The following is an 18,272-nucleotide window of genomic DNA, read 5'->3' as shown; positions in this document are numbered from 1 at the left end:
GGAGAGCAGATAGCTAGTCAAGCCCGTAGGTGAGCGCTGTGGTCAAGTGGGAGACCCTGCTCCGTTATGTAAGGTGGAGGGTGATTCAGGGAGATTGAGAATGTCAGCCTCTAAAAGAGAGTTGAGTTGATTTTTTTTTTTTTTTTTTTTTGGAATTTTGGGTAAACATGCTTTTTATTTTCATGGACAATCTAAGTTTAAGTTATTTATATAAGCCATCTCTTCTCACAAGCAAAGGGATGGAAGAGCAGAGTAATGGTCACCATCTGATGAAAGGAAAGATGAGCTTAGCATCCAATGGGCTTTCGTGTCCACACACAAGAGTAAGGATCCAAACCAGTGCTGTGGTCCCTTGTTGCCTGGGGGAAGGTCCAGGTTTTCTTTACTCATCTTTATAGCGGGTCGGAGGTGGGGTTCACATGAGGGCTGTGGAAGAGGGTAATGGTTACCATCTCCCCAGGGGAAGGGCTTGGTCCTGATGCGGAGATGGGGGTAGGCGACAAACGCGAATCTCTCGTGCTCTTCCTGTCACGACTTCAGGAAAACTTTGAGCATGTTCGCTCCCACCCCGGGCAGCACCACGAAGTAAATGAGGGTCTTCCACATACAAGCTGAACCCCTCGTCACCGTGGGCACCATTGGACATGGGCTGCCCCACCCGTGGGAGGGCCCGACCCAGCAGGGGAGTGACTCAAGAAGCACACAAGCATACAACACCTCCGACGCCATCTTGGAACTACCAAACATGCTTCCTTACACGTTGATTTTCATTAGTTTAGTAGCTGGGGACCTCAGGCTCTCAGCTGACCTCTCTGTGGATGTGCTCGAGGTAGAGATGACAGCAGATTGTGCCACCCTGGGACTGAGCAGAACCCAGGAGTTGGGGGGCCGTTGTTTTGAGTCTTCAGTCTGGCCTGCCCACCTTCTGAATAGTTTCCTGTAAACATCGTGATTTTTATCTTTAACATTAGGACTTTCCAGTCTGGTATCTTGGTATCTCAAATGAAGGGTTTAGATGAAACCAGTTTCCCAACCTATATTCTGTAGAACACAGATCCCAAGTGAGCCAAAAGGTGCAGTGTGCCACGCCCCGCTGTGGACAGTCTCCAGGAACCTCAGTGTAGTAAATAAAGGCTCTGAGAGTCTGGTCTGACAGAACAGTATCATCTACAGCACCATTTCTCAAAAGGCTCTGATCACGAAACCCTCTCTCTTATCACAGCCTAACATCTGCTGATTCATTCGGTCACTTAGGAACACACTTTGAGAAACACTGCAATAAACTGGTGTGATTATATCGAAGACCTGCTGAGAGATGAGTGGTCCCCTGAGGACAGGTGGCCCGCCAGGAGTCTCAGTCAACAACCACACCTGGCCACTTCTACTTGTTGACTTCTCACCTCCTGTATCATGACGACTGCAGCTAGGGAAAATGCTCATCAGGAAACAGCAAAGGCAGCAGGAACTGAGACCTGAAGGCGGGCTCAGGAACTGGGGTTTCAGAGTTTGTCTAACGGTTCATTGTTTTTTCACGTTGCAGTGACAAAATGCCTGGCAATTGCAACCTGAAGCAGGGTTTGCTTTGGTTCCCATACGGAAGGGACAGTCTGTCTCTTTAGGAAGGCAAGGTAGCAGGAGCAGGGAGCAGCTGGTCACATTGTATCTATAGTGAGGAAGCAGAGAGAGATGAGTGCGGCTATTCACTCCCTCTTCCCTTTCCCCCTCAAATCTGGAATACAGGTTCATGAACCAGTGTTACCCACAGTAAGGATGTATCCTCCCACCACAATTTATCCAGTCTAATAACTCCCGTACGGACATGCTCAGAGGTTTGATTCCCTAGGTGATTCTAGACCCTGTTGACTATCATAGTAATCATCACCTAAGCACTCTGAAGAGAATAAGGGATGGAAAAATAGAAGGTAAATATATAACTTTTCTTAGTATGAGGAATCGAACCCAGGACTTCACATGTGTTAGGCAAGTACTCTACCAGTGAGCTACATTCCTAGTCCCAGAAATCCATTTTCTAATGGTATCTAGTTTCTAACTAATGGTAGTATTACTGAACAGCTATCTACAATCCAAGAAGTGAATGGGAGGAAAGAATGATGTCCCAGCTGCCTATGGGATGCCTGTGGGGCATTCTCTTGCTTAATGATGGCTGTGGGAGGACAGGTGGTCCTGGGTGGTATAAGAAAGCAGGCCGATCAGCCAGGAAGCAGGTTCCTTCAGGGTCTCTGCTTCCGGTCCTGCCTCCAGGCTTCTTCCTTGAGTTATTGCCTGGGCTTCTGATGATGGATCGTGATGCGGAAGTGTAAGCCAAATAAACCCTTTCTTCCCCAAGCTGCTTTTAGTTAGTGTTTTCCTACAACAATAGAAATCCAACTAGGACAGTATCTCAGATAGTATGTGTGTAGGGGTGTGTGTGTGTGCGCATGTGTGTTTGGATTTTGCTTGTCATCCATGTGTGTGGAAGCCCCAGGTTGATACTGGATGTCCTCCTCTATTGCTATCCACCGCTATTTATTTATTTATTTATTTATTTATTTATTTATTTATTTATTTATTTATTACTTAGCCAGGGCCTCTCAGTGAACCGGGAATCTCCGATTGGTCTAAACAGACTGGTCAGTGAGCTCCAGAGTATTCTCCAGGCCTCTACCCCAAGTAGGCCCTCGTCCCCGATGCTACATCATAAACAACATGCTGCCCCCACCTGGATTTTATGCCTAGCTTTGACATGAGTGTTGGGGTTCTAAACAACTCAGGTCCATTTCTTCATGCTTGTAGGGCGGGCACCTCAGCCTCTGAGGCATCTATCTCTCCAAGCCTCAGAGAGCATCTTCTTTACTCCAGCTTGAAAAAGCCTTGCACATCATCTCATGTGATCTTTGCCTCGAAAAGTTAAAAGGACACAGGACCTGGGGCTCAGTCAATGAAGTGCTTGCTGCTCAAATACGAGGATAAGAGTTCGATGCCTAGGACCCATGCAAACCACCAGGCACAATAGAAATCAGATCCTTGGGACTTACTGCCTGTTCCAAGCCATGTGAGAGACCCTGTCTCAAAAAAATAAGCTGGAAGGTAACTGAGGGAAACACCTGACATCTACCTCTGGTTTCCACATTCATACATGTGTGTGCACTTGCACACACACACACAGCCCATACATGAATATGCGTATACACACATTAAACATGATCCATACATGAACACATGTACACACACACACACACACACACACACACACACACGACATAATTTTAGGCTTCTGTTACTTCTCATGTTGTTTTCAAAAATTCTTGGGGTTGTCAACTAAGGAAATAACAGCGATCTCTCTGCACTCACAGCTATAGTGTAGCCTACCCCCAAAGTAATTAAAGAACCAGGCAATTTGCATGCTTTTTCTCCAAAACCGCTCTTGAGTAGCAGATGGCACACACAAATGTTTTGCTCTGGAGACATATGGAAACCTCTCTGTTTCATAAAAGCCTCAGTGAATATTAAGCTAGTCGCTGTGGAATAAGACGTGATAATCCCCTAAACAGGCCTAATTAGGTCATACAGCTACTTGGCTTACAGAACATAATAGGTGGAAATCACGATGTGATTGGGATTTCATTAGCAGTGTTTTTACATCTGAGTGTTCCTGATGGCGCCAGAGAATTACCTATTCCCCTTTATTTCTTTTACAGTCTATTCAGTTGTGCCATTTTTCTAATTGTAAAAGAACTTGGCTTGGTTTTCTACATTAACTTTTCAGCTCTCTCCAGACAGGGAGGGCAAGGAATTTCAGAAAAAGAGAGGACTTTTATCATAGATTCTGGAATAATCCAATATGTTCTCTTATTACAAGTCCTTGCTGTCATTTAATTAGTGGGAGAAAAGCCTTCTTTTTCTTTTTTTTTTTCAGGAGACCATAATCCATACTGAGTCAAACTGGAGGCAGAAATTTGATTAAATTTGACTCAAAATACAAAGCAAAATTTAAGCGAGAGACAGACAGACAGACCATGTCTTTGTGTCTGCCTCGTGTGTTTTGTTTACCCACAGTAGCCAGATGAGAAGGACCCCTTGGAGCTGAAGTTTTAAGCAGTTGTGAGACATGCAGCATTGGGTTGGAAACTGAACCTGGGTCCCTTGGAAGAGTAGCAAGTGCTCTTAATGGCTGAACCATCTCTCCAGCACCAGGATTTAGTTGTTCTCTTTAACCCCAGTCAGGGTGTTTGAGTGGCCCAGGACCAGGTGTTTGTAGGACCAGGCCTTCATCCCTAAAGTTACCTGTTTAGCAGTCCAATAGATCTGTAATAAGCTAATAGGCCATTGCTTTCTTAGAAAGCACTGGAACTCTACACTCTGTGAAGAGAGAAGTGTTCTGATAACCCAGTCACAGAGTAAACAACATTACTTACAAGCAGGGACTAGGAATGATGCAACACTTTCCTGGCGCTATGGCCTGCTATGGACCCAGAAGACCTCTGAGGTGACTTGATTCAATCGCGGTGTTTGAGTGGCCTAGGAGATCAGTGTCTGTCGGACCAGTCCATCATCCCTAAGGTTACCTGTTATAAGAACCTTAGTTTCAGATCGGAAAACATTGAGCAGATGGAAAGGGATAATGCAACTCCCCTCTGTGTCCTCTCACAGATGAGGCCACAGAGGTATAAAGGCTGACTGTTGTGCTTGTCGTAGACAGAAGCCAGGCCACCCAATGACAAAGTCTCAGGGAAGGCATGTCGGAGCCTGGCAGTATTTAACCTGATCTTAACCTTAGTTGCCTGCTGAAGCAGAGTACAATGGCCGTTCAATGGTTTGGTTTATCCTGACTTTGGGTCATCCACCCTCTCCTCAGAAGCCATGTTTTGTTTGTTTGTTTGTTTGTTTTCTTCACAGTTTAAACATCAGTCCTTCTGCTTAAGAGAATGACAAGTAGGAATGTTCCTGAGTTTAGCCTTGCCCTCCCTCTGCTTGGCAGAACCAGACATAAATGTCTCAGCACATCTAACTTAAATACACATGCCAATGTTCGCTTGAGCCCTCTCTGGCCTTCTTTCTGTCTCACAGAATTGTGTGTGTAGGGTTAAGATTGACCCTACTCTCAGTTCTTGTAGCTTCAGCCAGTCGACTTAGGCTCTTCTCTTGGGCCCTTGATTGTTTTGGAGAAGGGCAATCAATGCCTGAAGAACTCAATTTCAGAACTCTTGGGGAAGAGGGTTGTTTATTTTCTTATCTGTTTCAATATGGAAGCTGGGAGACCAGAAGTTTCAGGCAGACATGTTGTAACCATGTGATATGTGGCTGGCCTGTTTGAAGTAAGCACTACTTTGAAGAAGCATTATGAAACCGAGAGGGAGGGGCCGGGGCCCAGGCATGCCATCCGAACTGCTGGATTAAGCATCTCCTGTCCCTAGATCTGTATCTGACTCAAGGCCTAAAATGTTCCCTTATTCACTACTGTATATCTCGATACCTGTTAGGGTGCACAGCTCTGCTTTGCTATTGGATCAAAGTCCATATAAAGTTGGCTCGAATGACCTCGAATGACCTTCTCAGGATGGGGTAGAACAGGCTCAGTGATAGAACACTTGAAATCTTTTTTTTTTTTTTTTTTTTTTTTTTTTTTTTTTTTTTAGGGGCCAGCAGGATGGCTGGCTCAGCAGGTAAAAGTGCCTGTCATGAAGCATGACAGCCTGAGTTCCATCCCTGCCCCGTGTAGTGGAAGTGGAGAGCAGACTCCTGCAAGTTGTGCTTCTTTGACACAAAATTCTACAATGTAGCAATACTTAGTTAAGAAAGGAAACTTCCTAACATTTTATTCATTTTATTGTTAGAAACCTTGTTGAGAGAGAGAGAGAGAGAGAGAGAGAGAGAGAGAGAGAGAGAGAGAGAGAAATAGCCTAATAGGAATTAGAGTGGATTTCTTCAAATCTCTCTTGAAGTAGAGAGCTGAGCCCCATGCTTTCGGCATGATAAGCCATACCTCCCCTTTCTGAGAGCTACATTCTAGATTATTGCAACTTGGATGATTTCTCTGTTGTAGGTGACTAAGGCTCTGCCATTAGCCACCAAGAAAAGTTTTGCCTTTAGCTGGTCATTAGCCTTGGCCCTTGCCAATATTCTAGGGTCCCCTTCCATAGCAAGCATCTCTCAGTTATGACCACTAGCCCAGCACTGAGGGATGCATGATATCCATCCATCCCCTCTACACTGGCTTTGTTACAGAACTAATTAGGCAAACAGATATAGTAGTTTCATTCGTCAGTTCTTGCAATAGTATCTGACTTTACTTAACATTTGCATCAATTTGACATTATTTAAATCTCATTGTGGCTTAGCATTAATATTTGGACAATCAAGATAGTAGATTGAACAATCAGCGTGGATGCTCAGATAATAAAAACGGACACCCAGCCAACAAGAATGGGAGCATTCCATAGAAATTAAAAACTAACCAACCAATCAATCATAATGGTCCCTTGGCTCACCCAGGGTGTGCCAGCAAAATGTCTGCTCACACTTCATGGTTCGCTCACCCCTCAACTAGCTTAGAGCAAACTGAGGCCAGGTATCACAGAACAGATTTTTCTGTGACCTCCAGGTGGCCTTGCTGAGCCGGCTTTATAACGTGAGCTTAATGAATATTTGTTTGAGTAGACATTATTAACCTGGTGACTGCTCAGGAAATATCAGTGGGTGGAAGAGTACAGCTTGTCCCTCTCTGATGAGGATAATTATAGAATTATACCAGCAGAATATCACTAAACAAATGGAGTGTTTTTAGATGGCACACAGGTGATAAAGGAATTGGTATTTTTAAGGGCTTATCTTTCGGTGTGATCTTGACAGACTAGAAAAAGAATATATAATCAGAGCCGTTTCTTAAACACAACAATGAGTAGTGTAATTATAGAACGAATAACAAATACAGAGTGGAGTATAAATAGAAAGATCCTGATGAGGCTCGAAGGATGGAGGGTTTTAGCCAATAAAAGCCCCAGTTCTCCCTAAAGTCTTTTTGTTTTAAGTTAGCTATCCTGGTTGGTGTGACTGACTGATGTTTCTTTGTTCACTCATTCAATAGCTTATCCAGGTTCCTACTATGCACAAAGTATCCAGCAGGGTATCCTGGGGATACAAGAAATCAGTGAAGTCTCTTTCCTCGAAGAGTTCCAAGATTGAAGGGAGAAGACAAAGAAGTATACAAATTATTCCATTACACAGAGAGGACTTAGGTCACAGCTGAGTCATCAAAGAGGACAGTGACTATGAAGGACATCTTTGTAGCCCACCGGGACAGCTGTGCTCAAGCAATGGCAGAGGGCCAGCACCCAAAGAGTAGCTGTCTGGAAGCATCAACACAGAGGATGCCATCTCATGGCTCAGAGGCTCCTTGCCCAGAATATCCAGGTTCCTGTAAGCATCCAGGTTCTTATAGAATACAACCAAGGGGAGAAAAAAAATCCCCATGGTAGCCAATTTCTACTTTGCCAATTACAGGTCTTACCCCACATTTAGTTTCTCTTAAGAAAACATTTCTCAAAGTCAAGTGTCATGGACCAACGCATCAAAATTCTTGGACTGGGGAGATGGCTGAGTGGATAAAACACAAGGCATGCGAGTGTGAAGGCTAGAGTCTGGATCTCTAGAATCCGCATGGAGTGGGATGCGGCATTGATCATGCACATCTGTAATTCCAGTGTGCACCTGTGACAAAGTGGAGACATGAGAATCCCTAGAAGCTCATGTGTCAGCTCGTCTGGCATTATGCAGAGGTGAACAATAGGAGACCCTGCCACAAACAAGATGGAAGACAAGGACTGATGCCTGAGGTTGTCCTCTGATCTCCATGTGCATACTGTGGCATGCAGTGACCCTAACATACACATAAACAGGTGCACACACATACACAATGTATACACACATTTCAAAACAAATTCCTGACTTAGGCTGAATCTTTGCATAGAGGATACAATGTCTCTCACGAACGTCATAGTTATTTTTGGCAGGGAGGCCTTGCTATCCAAAGAATAACTATTACAGGAGATAGGAATATCCTCAAATGTGTGAAACAGGGCAATCTTGCTTACTAGCATGAGCACAACCAGCCAGCCAGCCAGCCATCCGGAAACAAGAGAACACAGACCCTCTGTCAGTAATATGATTATACCATGGTTCAGTCATCAGTAGGGGACGCATAGCTTTTTAAAACCAGGAAAAGATTGTTCAGGTCATGAAATACACACAGGGCAAACTCCTGAGATGTCCGTGTTCAGTTTTCATCGGCAATGTTTACAGTACAGAAAGCTTTAGCCAGCATTTTCTTTTCAAGTTGAACGTGTGGCTCCACGCTCTCTACAGTGTGTCAGCAAATGGGAAAAAGCACGGGGATGACTGGTTTCCTTGGATCATTATAATGTGACATTTTAGAAGAGTCTCATCCAATTGAAAAACAATGTCCGCAAGGAATCTCTTGCCTGCTGCCCCCTCGCTCTACAAATATAGTCACAAAACCTTTGAGCCAGTGGCCTGAACCAGTGCTATCCATCTCTTATCACTATGAATTTTGTCTTTAATATACCAGTGTATAAAATCTGAGGAATAATAATGCATAATGAAAGAAAAATCTGATTTCTAAAAAAAGTCAATATATTAAAATGCCTGAACAGTTAGTTCACCATTGGTATACAAATGTAGGATAAGAAAGTCCCAATATTATACATATGTGGTAGTAGAAAGAAGCAGAGGAACTGAAAATATGACAGAATTATTTTTTTTTAAAATTCCATTAACTAACAAAATTCCCCTAAGGAAATTTAGGGACTTTAAATTTCCTAGCCTGCATTTCTCTTCTGAACTTAGTTATTTTCTATATAAATATGTTCTCTCTCTCTCTCTCTCTCTCTCTCTCTCTCTCTCTCCCTCTCCCTCTCCTCTCTCTCTCTCTCTCTCTCTCTCTCTCTCTCTCACACACACACACACACACACACACACACACACACACACACACATACACACACACACACAAAGCCAATAGTTGAAATAGTAGAACCAAAATTTATTTCCTTAAAAAAAACTTTTTTATGTATGGGTGTTTTGGCTACATGTGTACCACATGTGGTACCTGTCTGTGTACCACCCCACATGTGTGCAGTGCCCAAAAGGGCCAGAAGAGGCTACCAGGTCTCGTGGGATCGGAGTTATGGGTGGTTGTGAGCCATCACATGGTTGCTAGGAACCCAACTGATCAAGGTCCTCTTAGAGCAGCTAGTGAAACTTAACTTTAACCACTGAGCCATCTCTCCAGCATTCCTCCCTCCAAAGTATTTCAATAGATAGAAATCTTTAAAAAGAAGAAGGCCGGGCTGGAGAGATGGCTCAGTGGTTAAGAGCACTGATTGCTCTTCCAGAGGTTTTGAGTTCAAATCCTAGCAACCACATGGTGGCTCATAACCATCTGTAATGAGATCTGATGCCCTCTTCTGGTGTGTCTGAAGACAGCTACAGTGTACTTCTATATAATAAATATAATAAATCTTTAAAAAAAAAAAAAAGAAGGCCAATTGAGGTGACTTAATATGCGAGTCCAATGGTCGGAGTTTAATCCCCCAAATCTATTGAACATGAAATGAAAGAACCTAACTATACAATACTTTCTTCTATCTCTATGCATATGCCCTGACACAAACCCCACCCCATCACACATCACACACACACATACAATAAAAATAAAAAATAATTTCAATTTAAAAAATACAGAAGTTAGGAAGACTCCAGTGGACTTTGAAGACTTCTTCTTTCTGCTCCATGAATGATGACCAAGGTATGGAACTGAGCCACCAACAATTGTTCAGACCCTGGGTGAACCTGGGCATGCTTCAAAGCTCGGGTTGGCCAAAGAAGCCTGGTCTATGCCAGAAGGCAGGGATTCCTTCTCCAAAGGAAGCTAAGTCCCTCCTCAGAACCATGACTTCGAAGGCAGCTTTGACCTAAGGCACACTCTAGACTTTAGATATTAAGTTAGCAGAAGTGGCTGCTGCCTTCTGGGTATTGTGTGATCAGTAAGTGTGAGCTAATGATGCCTTTCATCTTCTCTCCACATAGAAAGTGATGGTCAATATTAGGACCAACTAACTTTTCTGCTACAATGAGATCAGATGAGCAACATCACTGATATTGTACACGACGTCACAGGCATTCAACATTCTCCTTAGAAGAGTTTGTCAGTGTGTTCAATTAGCTGTTCAGGTTTTTTCCTATTATTCGAATGGTTAACTCCACTGCTTCCTGTAATAACTTCTGCTAGAAGGATTTTCCTTGTTTCTAAGGTAAGTTCTGTCCTAGGAGGTTCTCAGATAGTTTGGTGTCAAGCAGGGCCCCTGTAATCCTCTTAAAAATTGAGGAGTCCAAAAACCTGGTGCCTTTAGCCACTCCTTCCACATGATCTGGACAGTAAACCCTTCTCTCACCTTGATCTGACTGGATTTCTGCCACTTCCAGATAAAAGAGCATTGAACAATAAAGAATTAGTCTAGGGTAATAAATAATGAAGGCCTGAATTGAATACATCAAAGTGCTATTTTCTCCCCTCCTTTTGCCACCCATTAATTGAAAGCCTCCTGAGGAGCGATAAATTTAAACACAACTAACACCTACACTTCACAGCACCTTAGGAGTTTCAAAGTGCTTTCACACTCAGTATTTAATTTTCACTACAACCTATGAAGTAGTTTATTTTACATTCGTTTTACAGATGAGAAAACTGAGATGTGTCAAGCCTGTGAGACTTCACACAGCTGTGAAGTGGCTTAGCTAAGACTAAATCCAAATCTAAATCTTTACATCTCTATGGCCAAAGTTCCCGTCTCAGGTGACGCTATTTTATAAGCTGTAATAGCTGTACATAGTACAAGTCTTCCACATTCTCTTTCTCTCTTTTTTTTTTTTTTTTAAAGAATACATCCTCTTACGGGAAGCGAGGCGCTATCTATGAAGCAGAGCCTCAAACACGATCATCGCACTTGGCTATGGCCTGTAGTTCAGAAGGCATGAGTGAGAATGAAATTAGTCCGCTAATATCACTCCTTTATGATTGAAGGGCTGTGGGAGGGAGCCTAGGAAATGGGCAGGAACTGGAGAAGCTGGGTAATACTCTGCAGATAATCCGCAGACTCCGTGAACCATTGCATCTCTAAAGAAAGCTTGCTTGCTCCGGGCTCAGGCGGGTAGACAGAAGAGCGAACGGCGGGACTTAGATTCCAAGGTCTTGGATTTGAAAGATGCCCACAAACAAAGAAACAGCAAAGTCAAGTTTCCGTGGCAAGAGGAGTTTGAAATGAAGCGTCTTTCCCCTGTAAGGGTGGAAACTCCTATCGCACCATTCCACACCACTCAGATTTGTAATCCAGTGGGGGTTGTTCGGACAGTTCGGGCCAGGCACGCCCGCGGCTCTCCCAGCGTACTACAAATCCCATAAAGCCGCGCGCCGCGGAGGGTGATGACAAGGCGCGGGCAGATTGGCTGGAATGGGGAGGGGCGAGCCTGTCGCCCCCCAAAGGGGCGGGGCGAGAGGCGGGGCGGGGAGCGGGTGGCTTGGCGGACACGCCCCCTCGCCAGAGGCCCCCTCTGTGCCGCTTTCCACCGCCTCCTTGCTCTGGGCGGTCAGAGAGGGCCGGAGCGAGAAGATGGCGAAGACGTACGATTATCTGTTCAAGCTGCTGCTCATCGGCGACTCCGGCGTTGGCAAGACCTGCCTCCTGTTCCGCTTCTCAGAGGACGCCTTCAACACCACCTTTATCTCCACCATCGGTGAGGGAGCGGTCGCGGCCCGGGACGGGAGCTGAGACGCAGGGGGCGGGTGCCTGGGGGCCTGGGAGAGGGCACGCGAGGGCTTGGCTCCCCGAGAAGGGGACCCCGAGGGGCGGTCGAGAAGGCAGGGCGAGCCGGTGAGGCTGAGAGGTACGGGTGGGGACGCGGAACTGCGGACGGACGAAAGGGAACCGGAGCAATTGGAAACCAGGGGTATTGGGGACACGAGGGGGCTCCGGGGCGGCGACGGAGGCGTCCCAGAGGGACAGAGTCGGGGGAACACAGGAAATAGTATGGAAAGAGAGAAGGAGGGGAGAGTGGATACGAACGCGGATTAGAAAGACAGGAAAGAGGAAGGAAATGTGAAGAGGGAAATGAAGGGTTGAGGACTTACGAGGGGCTTCAAATGAAGTAAAGGGACAGAGGACACTAGGGACAAGAGAAGTGAGACTAGGAGGCGGTCAGCAGGGAATTGAAGGGAATGAATGAATGAATGGTCAGGAGGCAAGAGATGAAGCGGCATTGTCTATAAAGGTGTGAACAGAGATGCCAAGAGAAAATGCAGAAGAAAATTGTTGGTGGGAGAAGGGCTCAGGAGGACCCGAGGGCGACATGAGTCTACTTGATGGAGAAAGTGAAGGAGAGCTGAGTGCTAACTAGAAAGGAGAAGGGGAAGCAGCGGATGTAGTGCAGGGGTTGAGAGATCTGAGAGGAAATGGAAAACGCGGGGCTCAGGGCTTTCCCTAGAAACTGGGAACACCAGTTTCCATTTTCTCTTGACATCTTTGAATCAAGAAGATTTTAAAAGTGACTAATGATGGAATAATGTCTACGGAGTGTTAAAATCTTTTGAGAGTTAAGAGGAATTAAAGGGGCTGGAGACTTTGGGGGATGATGTATATTGTTCACCGTTTTACTCCGTATCTTGGGAAGCAGCAGTAAGTTTCTTAACTTTCAAAATTCTTGAGCTTGTGTAGTTAGTAACGTCCAAGCCAAATGATTGACTATAAATTCCGCCTGCCTCCCTGTGTAGTTTCTTTCGATTCTGATTACTTTGTAGGTGAATCATAACATCCTGTATATTTCCCAATAACTTCTAATTGATTCAAGAAAAAAAAAATTCCACTCTTCACTGTGAGCTTTCCTTTTTATATCTGTAGTAAAAGACATTGTGTACAGGTAAACAGGATCTTTAAGTTGTAAACTGAAGAGGACGTCAAAACTGATTTTAAACTTTCAGGAGAATGATGACCTTAACATTATTTCCTTTGTTTAAATAGCTTCAGTCAGGTGCCCCATTCATCAGCTTTTTGATTGTCTAGGTAATCTTTCTGGCTTCTAATACTAGCTTATTTAAAGCATTTTTTCAAATGACTTTCCAGGCGATCCACAAGTAGTGGGGAACTAGTGTGTTGACACTAAATATGTTTAAGGGGCTGGGAAGTTGCCTGGGTGGTTAAGAGTATTTGCTGCTCTTACAGAGCACCCAGGTTTGGTTCATAGCACTCACCTGACACCTCATACTGCCTGTAATTCTAATTGAATCCAACACCCTCTTCTGGCCTCCATGGGGACTAGACATTTATATGGCGCACATACATTTGTGCAGGGAAAAAAACACTTAAATACTTGAATTAAAAACAAAACAAAAATCTATGTTTAAATATTTGTGACATTTTAAAATAGGTAACATTTTAAAAGTAGGTATAGCGCACTTTGCAGGGTTCAGTATTGGTAAAGACTCTCCATAGTTTATTCTGATTGTTCTGCTACAGACTGAATGGAAATCTGGGTGTTGTGATGTCTGGGCTTAAGGAAGTTTGAGTTGCAAGTTCTTGGCAGTTAGTCTTGAGTGGGACTTTTCTGAGGAAGCAGATTTTAAATGTCATCTCCCATCTCGCAAGTGTATTTGTAAGAGGCTTGATGGAAGCTGGTACAGCTACTAAGGGACATTCATTTTTGGTATCAGTTTCAAAACCCCAAATAACTCTTTTTCAGCGTTGAATGCATACTGCAGTACAGGTTGTAAAGGACACTTTCTAAGAAGTTAAGGGTGGGGGACATTGTGTGTTCCATGTGTGACCTTCTCAGAACTTTCCTCCTGCCTCAAAACTGAGTAAATCTGGGGCAAGAGAGGTGGCTCAGCTAAAAGTACCTGCTGCTCTTCTAGAGGACCCACATTTAGTTCTCAGCACCCATAGCAGGTGGTCCACAAATATCTGTAGGCCTGTGACTCCAACTACAGGGCTCCTGACTCCTCTTCCGGCATCTTTGGGCAGCTGCACTCACAAGTACACATCTCCCACACAGGCGCACACACGGACACATACACTTCTAAACGGAAAAAAATGAAAAGAAAGCGAATAAATCTCACTAACACAGTTTGTTAAATTCCTTGGATTCCTCTGCAGTAGATTTACTAGCTCCCTGCTCCCCCTCCCCCTCTGTCCCATATTTCTTATAAGGACCTTTTAACACTATCTTGGCTAGAAGTTTAACTGAATTATATAGTAAATGCTTAACATGGATGAGGCTGTGGGTTTAATCCCTAGCTACCCCTGCCCCAGCATATGTGTGTGTGTGTGTGTGTGTGTGTGTGTGTGTGTGTGTTATATTCCACACTTTAAACATTACATTTAAAACATTAAAGCCAGTATCCTTCGACAGCTCAGATTAGGAGGTGTCTGTTACACGGTGAGTCTGATGGGAACTTTGTACTTTCTGTGTGGTGAATGTGGTGAAAATAGTGTCAAGCTGTGTCTTCAGTTGATAGGAGGAGGGAAACTCCCATACCTTTTGCTTAGCCCCAGAACTCCAACAGGAAGTGGTAACAGCCAGCCAGAGAACTTACAGACCTGAAAGCAGAAATGCTTTGCAGTTGCAATTACACTTGGACAGTCAGGTGAAGTTCGCACCACTCTCAGGAGAAGTTCCACAGACTCCAGTTCCACAGACTGACCACAAGCACAGACTTGAATTTCTAGCAGCAATGTCACTCCTGCCAAGCCCCACACCACACCTCCAATATGAAGTTGTTTCGGTGACAGTTGGTGACCCTTCTTTTCCTAGCATAATTTAAGTCCCATTTGTGTAAAGTCCTGGGCTTTACTGTGTGTGACTGGGCTTGACACGGTCTTCTTGAAGCACTGCTGACAAACTTGATAAGCACCACGCCCCAGGAAAGATCCCTTCGGAGGGCCTGTGTTTGTATGTATTTGGCAGGGACATCCCCACATCTGCTTTTTACTGCAAAGATATGCTTTTGTTTTAATTGTGCATTGCCAGTGTTTAAGTGTTTAAAAACAGTTCTCTTGCCTTTAGACTGTGGATGGGGGTTCTGTCATCACGAAAGAGGAGACAGTCATTTTGAGTCTAGGTTCAGTTGTCTCAGGTACTCTTTTTCATTTCTCTAAGGTTTGCCATTTGGAGTCCTTTCTGTTCTTTGGTGTGGTAAAAGGTAGATTTTCTTTCACGTGGCTTTCCAGAAATCTTTTAGTCTATTAGTCAGATAATGCTTGCCAACCATGGAGTAAAGATGAGTTAGTCACTTGAAATTACAGGCCTAGGGGTTGGGGATTTAGCTCAGTGGTAGAGCGCTTGCCTAGCAAGCGCAAGGCCCTGGGTTCGGTCCCCAGCTCCGAAAAAAAAAAAAAGAAATTACAGGCCTAACGCCTCAGGCCAACTCACTCGCTTAGTTCAAATGTTGGAAAAAAAAAAAAAAAAAACCTTTAGATTGGCTCCAGCCCCTTCCCTTACACAATCATAATTAACATTTAGGTGAATACTTTTAAATATAATAAGATAGAAATGTGAAACTATTTCACGACAATTATGTTTCCTGAAAGTTGTGGGTGCATTTTAATATGCATAGGAGGGCACCCTGACATCTTGAAATGGCCTTGTATTGAACAAAGTGCTGGTAAAACAGAGAGGATCCAACTCTGCCCTGCAATGGGACCTAAGCTGATTCCCTTCCCTGTCTCTCCTCTGCCCTGCCCCCTTCTTCCTGTTAGGTATTTCCTGAGTGGTTTCATTATTTAGTATAGTCATTGTTTGACGCGGAGAGTGTTGTAGAAACTATCTACTTTATGCCCTGTCTCAGTTTTACAAATGCCAATTCCTCATCTTCAGCAGAGTCACTACTGAAACTCCATACTCAACTGTCTCGTTCATCATGGATGAGTGCGATCCTCTCTGTCAGTCCACCTTGCTTAGCATTCTGTTAAGGAAAATGGGAGACAGAGGCGGGGGCGGGGGGAAGAGACAGAGAGAGAGAGAGAGAGAGAGAGAGAGAGAGAGAGAGAGAGAGACAGAGACAGAGACAGAGAGACAGAGAGACAGAGAGAGACAGAGAGAGACAGAGAAACAGAGAGACAGAGAGACATAGAAAGAGAGAGAGAGACAGACAGAGAGAGACAGAAAGAGAGAGACAGAGACAGAGACAGAGACAGGGAGGGGGTGGGAGGGAGGTGGGGGGACCTGACTGACTCTGTGTGGGGATAACTCTGCATACAGCCTTTGCTCTTTCTTCCAGGCCTGGAGTTTCAGGTCAAGAGATCATAGTGCACCCTGCCATTAACATTTCTTCCACGTGTAAAATAACTCATAAAATCATTCCGTAGCCCCACACTGGTGATTGTTGATGCAAAATGCCAGCAGGGCACTCACAGGCATCATATCTATACCTTTGCACTCTCCTGGCTTCATTTGCCTTTTAGTCAGTTAGTTCATCCAGTGTAGTCCATGGGCCAGACTGGGCCTGCAGCCTATGTTGTGCTAAAAGATGTTTTCTTGTTTGTTTTTTTATCATTTTAAAAGAAGTTATTAAAAATATGAACAACAAATATGCAACAAAGACCATCTGTGACCCACAGGGCTGGAAAGTGTTCCCTAACTGGTCCTCTGTAGAGCAAGTTTCTTGACCCTTGCTTAAAATGTAAAGCTGCTTTTGGTTGGTCTCATTTCAAAACTTTTATCAAGACTTACTGGCTAAATAACCAACTGTCTTACATTTTTATTTAAAATGATGTCAACATCTGGCTGAGCATAAGCCTGATACATAGAGGAATTCGATTTTCATTCTCACAGTTGTTTTCCTTGGTTTCAACTTCTCAAACTAAAATACCAAAGAGCGTGCACGTTCAAACGGAACATGTTGTGCATAAAGTCTATTTTAATGTCATCATGTTCTTCCAGGGCTCTGGGTGACTTCCCATTTCAGTGCTGATAGCATTGTTAGGCTGGAGTAGCCTTTGCGGTAGGGGATAAAGGGTCACCCTCCTCTCTCTGATGGTGCTGCAGTCCATGGAAACAGCCTTTCTAGAAATGCAGGCACAGGCAAACTGAGTGTTGGGTGTGAATATGGATCTGTCTTAAGTGTTCTTTAATAAAGAGCTTCAGCCACCCTTCAGCAGGCAGCAAGTTGCGGGGAGGGCAGGTTTACTTGGCAACAACAGCAACATTGTCAGTATCTACTGAAAAACGCCAGAGGGGAATCAATGTGAAGATTGTTTTAGAGGAAAATACTTTCGTCTTCAAAGGCCAAGAAAAATGTAACGGTTGACTTTGTCACTGACTCTTAGAACTGAATCTGAAAGGAAGGATGGGAGGGGAAGGAGGATAGTAGGAGCTGCGGCTTGGTCTGAACTGCCTCAGGGTCTGCTCTGCTCACCCGCCCCTGTAGCTCTGTGCTACAGAGTAGCACATCGGTGTGTTGTGACTGGCTCCTAGGACAGTCTGCAGACAACCGCACTCAGCAGCATGAGAAGAGGATTCCAGATGAAGGACTAGGACGCGAGTCTGACTGTGGAGTCTGAGATGTGTGTAGCTGTGGAAAGATGAACAGAAAACACAGATTATCAACTGCTCCTGCCTGGGACAGAGTGCAGGCTCAAATGGGTCATGACAGGACTGGAATAAGGGCCCTGAATGGGAGGTGCTAGAGGGGGTGTGGACCTTGGTCAGCTGGGCCGAGGAATACTCCTGGCTCATCTGCATTGTTCTCATTACCACACCCTCAAGATAGGCTGAACTTCTCTTAGGAAAACACAAACTTACAGTCAGTTCAAAGACAACTAAACAGTGTTGTGGTGCATGTAAAATAGACTTATCTGTAGCTAGATGAGGCTACTTACTAATCAGGCATGGCAGTCAAGGGTGCTTGGCGGTTACAGTATTTGAAAATGAATCCTTCATCAGGACTCTGTTTCCATGAATAATCCCTTGGTCATTTTCAGTTCCTAGGTTCCTGAACAGAGTGGTTGTTTTCGGGGAGATGGCATGATGAATTAAGGGGTACAGCAGGTACAGAGTCAGATCTGGGTTTGTATCCTCTTTCTAGATTTGTGGCCATAGGTAGCAGGTTGTTCCAGGGCCTTTAGTTGATTCATCTCTGATGAGTGTGATCATTTGTGTGTGTTTTTCAGGGCCTGGGAATTTCCCAAGGCAAAAATCAAGTCCAAGAC

The 18,272-nt window shown here is 44.5% G+C and overlaps 1 protein-coding gene and 1 pseudogene across 1 annotated transcript in view; one reads left to right on the top strand and one right to left on the bottom strand.

The window, feature by feature from the left end:
• Nucleotides 1-382: 382 nt before the first annotated feature.
• On the bottom strand, nucleotides 383-694 carry LOC116908129 (annotated as a pseudogene).
• A 10,908-nt stretch (nucleotides 695-11,602) lies between these two features.
• The window catches only part of Rab8b (RAB8B, member RAS oncogene family), a 70,508-nt gene continuing 63,838 nt past the window's right edge, over nucleotides 11,603-18,272 (top strand). Inside the window, exon 1 of the mRNA XM_032911546.1 lies at nucleotides 11,603-11,808. Within this exon, the coding sequence (XP_032767437.1) occupies nucleotides 11,685-11,808 (124 nt within the window). The 5' untranslated portion in view covers nucleotides 11,603-11,684. The remainder of the gene's footprint in view (nucleotides 11,809-18,272) is intronic.

Source organism: Rattus rattus, chromosome 8 (genome assembly GCF_011064425.1).
Source record: "Rattus rattus isolate New Zealand chromosome 8, Rrattus_CSIRO_v1, whole genome shotgun sequence".
In the NCBI taxonomy this organism is placed as follows: Eukaryota; Metazoa; Chordata; class Mammalia; order Rodentia; family Muridae; genus Rattus; species Rattus rattus.
This window is presented reverse-complemented; position numbering and strand designations above follow the sequence as displayed.